Source organism: Ovis canadensis, chromosome 17 (genome assembly GCF_042477335.2).
Source record: "Ovis canadensis isolate MfBH-ARS-UI-01 breed Bighorn chromosome 17, ARS-UI_OviCan_v2, whole genome shotgun sequence".
In the NCBI taxonomy this organism is placed as follows: domain Eukaryota; kingdom Metazoa; phylum Chordata; class Mammalia; order Artiodactyla; family Bovidae; genus Ovis; species Ovis canadensis.
The window spans coordinates 13,255,856-13,265,494 of NC_091261.1; the positions used below are offsets into that span (position 1 = coordinate 13,255,856).

The 9,639-nt window shown below is 40.4% G+C and overlaps 1 protein-coding gene across 1 annotated transcript; it reads left to right on the forward strand.

Annotated features, from left to right (window-relative positions):
* Positions 1 to 267: 267 nt before the first annotated feature.
* On the forward strand, positions 268 to 9,431 carry FGA (fibrinogen alpha chain). Its single transcript, XM_069556640.1, has 6 exons — positions 268 to 517; positions 2,694 to 2,828; positions 3,607 to 3,790; positions 5,023 to 5,168; positions 5,739 to 7,143; positions 7,879 to 9,431. Exons 1-6 carry the CDS (start codon positions 386 to 388, stop codon positions 8,586 to 8,588), a joined length of 2,712 nt encoding a protein of 903 aa, XP_069412741.1. The 5' UTR covers positions 268 to 385; the 3' UTR covers positions 8,589 to 9,431.
* Positions 9,432 to 9,639: the final 208 nt, after the last annotated feature.

Below are 9,639 nucleotides of genomic sequence, written 5' to 3' on the forward strand. Positions count from 1 at the left end.
GTTCATCGTCATAGTCAGTCAAAAGTCAGATCCACCAACCATCATTCCTATGTAAACTGAAACCTCAGTTGTCAAATCTCTACCTCCTGGTGGGCTATGGCTAGCCTGCCTCTGCCACCCTCTGTATTCTTTCAAGTACTCCAATAGTAGGTCCTCCCATGTTCCCCCTTGCATTTCCAAAGTCACCATGTTCCTGGAATGTGGAATTTTCCACGAACTGGGCTACCTTTGCAATAGCTTATCAGAAGCAAACAAGCTTGGGGAATTGAGCAAGAAATTCTAGGACAACAACCTTACAGAAGGAGCGAGGGATGCAGGGTGCATGTTGACTGTCTCAATGGGACAAAGATAATGATTAATCAGACCTCCTGCAGATTTAAATAGGATGGGGCCTGGAAGAGGAGGCAGTCTTCCTTTCTTTCAGCTGGGTGCTTCTCTTGAGTCAGACCTACCCACGGCAGAGATGTTTTCCGTGAGGGACCTCTGCCTGGTCCTGAGTTTGGTGGGTGCAATTCAGGTATGGCCTCTATTTCCTTTTCTCTTTCTCCCTGGTGTTTATTCTACAAAGAGCTTGCAGGTCTGAGTCAGCTATGTGTATATCATCACACACTGCTGGCTTTATAAACTGTAGCCTGTGGAGGCAAGTTCCCAGATAGGACTGACATCTCAAGAATACAGGGAATATGATCCTAAGAGAGAGACTTAGCTGGACCCAAGTGTATAAATTCACAGGGGGAAGCTTCTGCACCTGTACCTTGGTTTTATATTGTTTGTTTGTTTTAAAGAGAAGAAATCTTTGCTATCTTTGTTGCTGTAAAGCCTTGGGATTGCTAGCTAACAGAACATTCTTATGATAAGAATTTTTAACCTAATTATTAATTTGTATTTGCCCATAACATGCAGAGCAATGGTTTAATGTAGCTTTTCTAAGAGTTTGTTTTGTGTTTAAGACAAAAGAAAATTAGCTATTTTTTAAAACAAATTACACAGTAAAATCAGAAGAGATTAATTGATAAAGCAATATGCTTTTGGAAGAAATTGTATGCTTTTAAGATAATCACAAATATTGCAATAATTCCTAAAGTTTGACTACAAGGTTCTACACAAAAGAAGAGAAACTTCATTCAACAATACTTTTGAAACACAATTAATCTTATGAAAACATCATAAATCTGTTCTAAAAATTCAGTTACTTCCAGGCCGTGAACTATGCTGGTTTATTTCTTTCTCTTTACTACTTATAAACCCTACCAGAGTAGAAGAAACTAAAGAGTATTTCTAACATAATTTTCTCCCATACAGTAAGCAACAAATAACCATTTTTTTAGGAAATAAGACTAACATCACTTGCTAAAGTTATATTTTGCATAATGCATAAATTTCATTTATTTCTCCACTATTGGCATAAATATTTAATTTTCACCTGTTTTTATTATCTTGTCATTTTATTCCAAAGTACGTCTAAATTTATAATTTTATTTTTTAAAACAAAAAGATTGTGCTTGTTCCTTTAAATAAATCTCTCTTGATTGCTTGAATTCACATTACTATTATTGGTTTTTTTTTTAATGAGACAGAAAATACTAACTAATTATAAAAATAAACTACTGAGGGCTTTCCTAGTGGCTCAGTGGTAAAGAATCCACCTGCCATTGCAGGAGATGCAAGAAAGGCAGGTTCAATCCCTAGTCTGGGAAGATCCCACATGCCGCAGAGCAACTAAGCCCATGCTCCAGAGCTATTGAGCCTGTGCTCTAAAGCCTGGGAACCACAACTACTGCAGCCCGAAAGCCCTAGGGTCTGTTCTCCGCAACAAGAGAACCCACGACCATGCACACCGTAAGTGGAGAGGATTCCCAAAACTAGAGAAAAGCCAGCACAGAGAAAATAAATAAATTAAATGATAACAAAAATAAACTACTGAGATTAAGACAGTCGGAAAACTCCCTGCAAGTCGGTGGTACAAAATAAAAATAGTTAAAACCTAAAATCAACATTGATGTATTAAGTTATACCACCTTGTTGGAAGAATATTTATATATCCTATTTCACTCATTGATACCAATAGAAAATTTTTTTAAATTTTTATTTCCAATTATAAGATGTTCAAAAAAAGTTGCCAATCTTGGACCTTCTTTTTTTTCTTTCAGTATACTTTTCATTTCAAATAAAAGAAATTATTATGTGAGTAACCCTAAAAGCATTTCTGAGTCTGAATTGTCCACATATGTGTCCTCAGTATATGGTTGTTTAAATTTTGGACCCATAAGGTCATTGTAGATATTCGAAGGAGACACAGACCTGAAGTGTAGGTTTTTTCCTATTAAAACAGGAGTTAGAGGAGAGAGAACTCTTGAGTTTCTCCATTATTTTTCTATCTCCAGATATGAACGAAAATGTAAATTTTAACTGTTTGTTGATTCAAGTAATTTTTCTTTAATAACAGATCCTTTAAAACTCCTAACATTTACGAAAGGTTTGATTAGTGTCAAACACAGTTAAGGTTCGTACACTAATCTCCTTTAACCTCACAACTGCACAAAATGGGCCTTAAGGATTTTCATCCAAAAGATAAGAAAACTGAAGCTTATAGAGCCCCTTGGATCCCTTGGTCAGGATTTATAGGCATGCCAGTGTCTCCTCTTTATCTGCTTAAAGATCACCTCTCTTTTTTGTGTGTGTTATCGTTAAAGACAGCAGATGATAGTGATCCTGTCGGCGGTGAATTTTTAGCTGAAGGAGGAGGGGTGCGTGGCCCAAGACTTGTGGAAAAACAGCAATCTACCTGCAAAGAGACAGGCTGGCCCTTCTGCGCTGATGAAGACTGGGTGAGCCATGGGCACGGGGACTGGGGCAGGAGTGCCCTTCCCTGGGCACATGGATTGACTCTGGACAGTCCTTCCTGGCCTGCTGGCAAGTGCATGCAAGCTGCCACTTCAGGTCACTGAAAACTCGTCCAGTAGCAAATAACCTGATCAACCTACATAGCGAATAAAAGAAGACAAGGAGAAAAGAACCTAGTCCTGAGAGCACTGCTTAAATTACCTCCCAGGCTCTGGGTCATTGGTGGGATTAACAGATTGGATTTTAGCTGCATGTTCAGACAAGTACTAGGAACCTGAGTATCAGGGCCTCCAGATTTCATGGGTCCTAATCTATGGTTAAGCGGACCCTGGTCTCTGACTAGCCCTCTGAAACTACTTTTAGGTCAAGAAATGATCTGAAGAGGAGAATAGTGGGAGCTCACGGAAACCTGCAAAATTTTACTGGTTCTGAGAGACAGACTCTTTTATTAATTTTTAAAAATTTACTGAAGTGTAGTTGATTTACAATATTATTTTAATTTCTATTACATAGCAAAGTGACTCAGTAATACATATGTGTATTCTTTGTCACACCCTTTTCCATTATGATTTATCACAGGATATTGACTATACTCCCTAGTGCTATACAGTAGGGCTTTGCTGTTTATCCATCTTGCATGTACTAATTTACATCTGCTAATCCTAGACTCCCAATCCATCCCTCCTCCACCCTCCCTCCCCCTTGGCACCCATAAGTCCGTTTCTGAGAGATAGACTCTTAATTTTTCCTCCTTGTTTCCAGGGTGAAAAATGCCCTTCTGGCTGCAGGATGAAAGGACTGATTGATGAAGTCAATCAAGATTTTACAGGCAGAATAAATAAACTAAGAGATTCACTATTTAATTATCAGAAGACCAATAAGGACTCTAATACATTGACCAAGAACATAGTGGAAATTTTGAGAGGGGATTTTGCCAAAGCTAACAGTAAGTATTACAGTTAGTGCATACAACAAAAACAACAAAAATCAGAAATAGATAGGCTGTCTTCCTGTAACAACTGTGATTTTATTCCAGGATACTTTACATAGAAACACTATCTTTATGATATCCCTGAATTTTAAGGAGGGGCCTTGTTTTAGTCATTTTTATCATGTAAAACAAGATAGTTTAGCATTATTTTAGGTCACAAAGTCAGTCAGAATTTTGGACTGAAGAATAGAATTTAAGTGTGTTCTTTTTTAAGAGTATATTCTGCAAATAAGATGAGCCCAACATTTTGAGTAGATATTTCTGTTTCTGCCTTACAAAGAAAGGTACTGAGAGGTCAAGGGACTTGCCCAAAGGCACAAAGCTCTCATGTGGTGGGGCTGGGAGTGCAATTCAGACTCCACGGAGCTTCTTAGGAAGTGTTTTGCTTTTTTAAAAATATGGAGTCATGTTGTCTCTTTCTCCCAGGCCTAGCACTAAGTCTCATTAGGACCAGGAAACCAGACTTGCTCTGGGCATGGACAGCAAGTTTAGAAAGAGACTGCAGCTCATGAAACCTTGCCTTCACTCTTTATATCATTGGGAGACTCAACTAATTAATTTTATGGTGCAAGAGCAACTGGCAAGTGAATGATCCTGCTGACTTATTAAAAAAAGAAAGTTTACAAACAATTTCAAACCTATAGCTGGGAAGAAAACCTTTCCAGTAAGAAAATCCAAGAATATATTCAAGTTCCTTGATTAAGGATATAATGAAATAATTGGAATGTGATTAAACATTATTTTATCTCAATTATACTTTTAAATTTTCAGAGATTTATTTGAAGTGAGTGAAGTGACGTCACTCAGTCGTGTCCGACTCTTTGTGACCCCATGGACTGTACCTTCCAGGCTCCTCTGTCCATGGGATTTTTCAGGCAATAGTACTGGAGTGGATTGCCATTTCCTTTTCCAGGGGATCTTCCCAACCCAGGGATTGAACCCAGGTCTCCCGCATTGTAGACAGATGCTTTACCAGACTGTACCTTAATTAATATTCATGTATGACTACAGGATATTGCCCAAATATCAAACACCTAATAGATTTGAAAATCACAAATTAAATGTTTAGAGTAGAAACTATTATAGAAGTAAAATGGGGAATATCCATAAGCAAATTGCCTTCTTTTTCTGACTAACACAAGCAAATCACTCAGCAGCTACTTCAGTATCCATATTTTCCATTTCAGACAATGATAATACATTTAACCAAGTATCAGAAGATCTGAGAAGCAGAATTGAGATCCTAAGGCGCAAAGTCATAGAGCAAGCACAACATATCAACCTTCTGCAGAAAAATGTCAAGAATCAACTGGTAGATATGAAACGATTGGAGGTGAGTAACTATGTGGCTCTGACTTCAGATTTCCTTGTTTTTGAGTAGCAAGGAAAGGAAGGCAATAGTCATTCATTAAATGCCTACTTTACGTAGAGCAATGTGTTATAGCTATTATCTACCTACAAAGTAGGTATTATGGATCCTCTCTACAGATGAAAAAACAAGCTCAGTGCTATTAAGTAAAATTTTCAAGGGCATGTAAAGTGGTAATTTCAAAACCAAATATTCAGCCTTTGCTTGTCTTATTCCAAGCCCTGCTTGTCCCTGACATCACCGTGTCTCTGAGTCTTCAGCTTCAGTCTCACAGAGGATCACATCATTAATGTTTCCTTTGGAGGGAATAGCACTTTCCTCTTGATCTATTCTAAGATAAATCCAGATAGTTCCTATTGTTTGTCCTGGCCAGCCTTACAATACCCAAGTTCTCTTCCACTGAGGATGGTTGGTAGGTCTCCAAGTCAAACAAGTGAAACCAGTTTCCAAAAAGTAAGTTAATTACTAAGAACTCAACAGACAGTTTATTTACAGCTACCTCTTTTTTTTTTTATCTTTTCCCCCTCTCTCTAGGTGGACATTGATATTAAGATCCGATCTTGCAAAGGGTCATGCAGTAGAGCTTTAGAACATAAGGTAGATCTGGAGGACTATAAAAATCAGCAGAAGCAACTTGAACAGGTTATTGCCATAAACTTACTTCCCTCTAGAGACACTCAATACTTATCACTGATAAAAATGAGTGCAGTTACAGGCCCTGTACCCAGAGAGTTAAAGAGCCAGCTTCGAGAGGCCCCTCCAGAATGGAAGGCACTGCTGGAAATGCAGCAGATGAAAATGGTGTTGGAAAATTTCGGTGGCGATGGACATGCCAGAGGAGACTCTGTATCTCACAGAACAGGATTAGGACCAGAAAGTCCCAGGAAGCCTGGAACCGGTAGTATCGGAAATGTGAACCCTGGGAGCTACGGACCTGGAAGTAGTGGCACTTGGAGCCCCGGCCACCCCGAGCCCGGAAGTGCTGGCACCTGGAACACCGGCCGCCCCGAGCCCGGAAGTGCTGGCACCTGGAACACCGGCCGCCCCGAGCCCGGAAGTGCTGGCACCTGGAACACCGGCCGCCCCGAGCCCGGAAGTGCTGGCACCTGGAACACCGGCCGCCCCGAGCCCGGAAGTGCTGGCACCTGGAACACCGGCCGCCCCGAGCCCGGAAGTGCTGGCACCTGGAACACCGGCCGCCCCGAGCCCGGAAGTGCTGGCACCTGGAACATCGGCAGCCCCGAGCCCGGAAGTGTTGGCATTCGGAATACTGGAAGCTCTGGATCTTCAAGTTTTAGGCCAGATAGCTCAGGTCATGGGGGGAACATTAGGCCTTCCAGTCCAGACTGGGGCACCTTTAGAGAGGAAGGAAGTGTAAGCTCAGGGACAAAGAAAGAGTTCCACACAGGTAAACTTGTCAGTGCTAAAGGAGAAAAAGAGCTTCTCATCGGTAATGAGAAGGTCAGCTCTGGTCACGCAACTACCACTCGTCGTTCATGCTCTAAAGTCATTACAAAGACTGTCACAAATGCCGAAGGTCACACAGAAACGACCAAAGAAGTGGTCAAGTCTGAAGATGGTTCTGACTGTGGTGACGCAGACTTTGACTGGGACCATACTTTTTCTACGAGGGGTAACCTAGAGGATTTCTTTCATAGAAACAGTGATGGTTTCTTCACCCATAAGTTACACGAGTTTGACGGTAAGACACGCTTAGAATCCGATGTTCCAGACTTAAGGGAAATTGGCTCTTCCGGTAGTAAAACTTCAGCTCACAGCAAACAGTTTCTAAGCAGTAGCACAACTATCAGCAGAGGTGGCTCTGCGCTTGAAAGCAAGAACTTTAAAATGGCAGATGAGGCCGAAAGCATAGAGGATCTTGGCATTAAAGGAGCACATGCCACCAAGACAGGCCACGCTAAAGCTCGTCCTGCCAGAGGTATCCACACTTCTCCTTTGGGGGAGCCTTCCCTGACCCCCTAGACTAAGTTGATTACTCCTGCCACGTGTCTCCCATAGCACCTTTTACTTCTTTCTTAGTCCTCTATCCTGCTTAATTGAAATTACATGGTTTTGTGTGTGTGTGTGTGTGTGTGCGCGCGCGCGCGTGTGCGCATGCTAGACTGTAAGTTCCATGGGGGCAGGGACTTTGTCTCTCATGTTCATTTCTGTATTCCCAAATGCCTAACAGTGTGGAATCAGCATTCAATAAATACATGTTATATGAATTAATTAATTAATCCCTCGAACTCAATTTTAAATTTGTTTATTCAAATTCTTTTACCACTCAGAATGTATGCTGTTGGAAATTGTCACTGACATTAGTCATATTTTTAGTGTATGGCTCAGGTGACATTGAGGTCAGGGTAAAAATAAGTGATATTAGTACTAAATGCTAAAGATATCTTTGCTGATTACTTGCCATTAATCAGTATGTGGAAGTGAAATTACAAATTCATTGAGAAAAAGCCCCCTTGCAATTTGTACATATAAATGCTATTGACTTGCATAAGTTCCATCCCTGTGTAAGCACATCCTTTCTCTATAAAGAGAAGGAAGAATGGAAGGAAGGGAGGGAAAGAAGCCAGTTATTTTCATTTAATCTAGGCCATTTAACTTTGTAAAGTTAAATGAGAGAAATTTCTTCCAACCAGCTTAATTTTTTTTTTTTTAGACTGTTATGATGTCCTCCAAACACATCCTTCAGGTGCCCAAAGTGGCATTTTCAGTATCAAGCTACCAGGATCCAGTAAAATTTTTTCTGTTTATTGCGATCAAGAGACCGGTTTGGGAGGATGGCTTTTGATCCAGCAAAGAATGGATGGATCACTGAATTTTAACCGAACCTGGCAAGACTACAAGAGAGGTTTCGGCAGCCTAAATGACAAGGGAGAAGGAGAATTCTGGCTAGGCAATGAATACCTCCACTTACTAACCCTGAGGGGCTCCATCCTTAGGGTTGAATTAGAAGACTGGGCTGGGAAAGGGGCTTATGCAGAATATCACTTGAGAGTAGGCTCTGAGGCAGAGGACTATGCCCTGGAGGTCTCCTCTTACAAGGGCACAGCAGGTGATGCGCTGATTGAGGGTTCTGTGGAGGAAGGGACAGAGTACACTTCTCACACTGGCATGCGGTTCAGCACCTTCGACAGGGATGCAGACAAGTGGGAAGACAACTGCGCTGAAGTCTACGGAGGAGGCTGGTGGTACAACAACTGCCAGGCAGCCAATCTCAATGGCATCTACTATCCTGGCGGCTCCTATGACCCCAGGGACAACAGTCCCTATGAGATTGAGAATGGTGTGGTCTGGGTCCCCTTCAGAGGTGCAGATTATTCTCTCAGGGCTGTTCGTATGAAAATCCGGCCCCTTGTGACACAATAGGCTGAAGGAGTGGAAGTGAGAGGACTCTATTTAGTGAAGAAGAGAAAAAATTAAGGAAGAGAAAGGAGTTGAGATTCTTTACAGCCTACTAAAAATTCTCAGGTGCTATTTTATTATTCTTTGTATTGTAGCTAAATGTAACTGAGACATAGTAGTGTTTATAAAATAAAGCTATATGAGTTTTTAATCTTTAAAATAGTTCCATGGGCTTTAAAATTTGTATTAAAATGCACCAAGGGACACACAGCACATCAGTAAGAGGAAGTGAGGTGGAAGGTCCTCTATGCAACACTTAAGGGTGTAGTTTTGAGAATGTCTCCATTTCATACCACCCGAAGTCACAGGGTCATTGTAAAGCAAAAAGTAGCTTCATCTATTCTACTTGAATTATTTTAAACCAATATCTTAAGTTGCAAATCACTGGACTGAACAATGGCTGGCCTTTGTTTAGGAATTTACAAATTACTATGTACATTAATCTCCTCTGTTGGCAAGCAAATCCAGCAAGGCAGAAGGAGCATTCTTTCCTAATAGAAATAGAAACCTATCTACTTTTTAAGACTTCCAATGAAGACCTTAATGCACCTTAAAATTTTTCCCCAGAGTCTAACCAATTTCCTTCAGAAAATACATGGAAAAAAGCATTTAAAATCTTTTAAATATTTACAAGTAGTCCAAACACATTGAACTTAACACCTTAATAAAAAATCCCCACAGTTTTCATTTCACTTCATTTTTCACCAATCATAAAGTATGTTCTGTGATGTATTACTTATTAAAGTGAGACAATTTTTGAAACCACCTCAATATGATCTGTATAAATATAGTCATACATTCAATCTATTTACATTGGTCAGTATTTTATTTGATCTAAGTTGCATCTTTGGTGGCCTTGGCTCCTGGCCCCAATTTTTAACTCACATTTTCTTCTAGTGAGAACCACTTGCCACTTACCCTTGAACATGTATTAAAATATCACAAGCATATTGGGATCCCAGTACATTGCTGTCACTTGCATAAAGTTTCCATCCCAAAGAAAATGCATCCTTTC

Excerpts from the sequence above, each read along its gene's own strand:
- FGA (XM_069556640.1), top strand. The coding sequence starts at position 386 with ATGGGGCCTGGAAGAGGAGGCAGTCTTCCTTTCTTTCAGCTGGGTGCT. Across the intron at positions 518-2,693 it reads GTTTGGTGGGTGCAATTCAG|ACAGCAGATGATAGTGATCC; the intron begins GTATGGCCTCTA and ends TTATCGTTAAAG. Across the intron at positions 5,169-5,738 it reads TAGATATGAAACGATTGGAG|GTGGACATTGATATTAAGAT; the intron begins GTGAGTAACTAT and ends CCCTCTCTCTAG.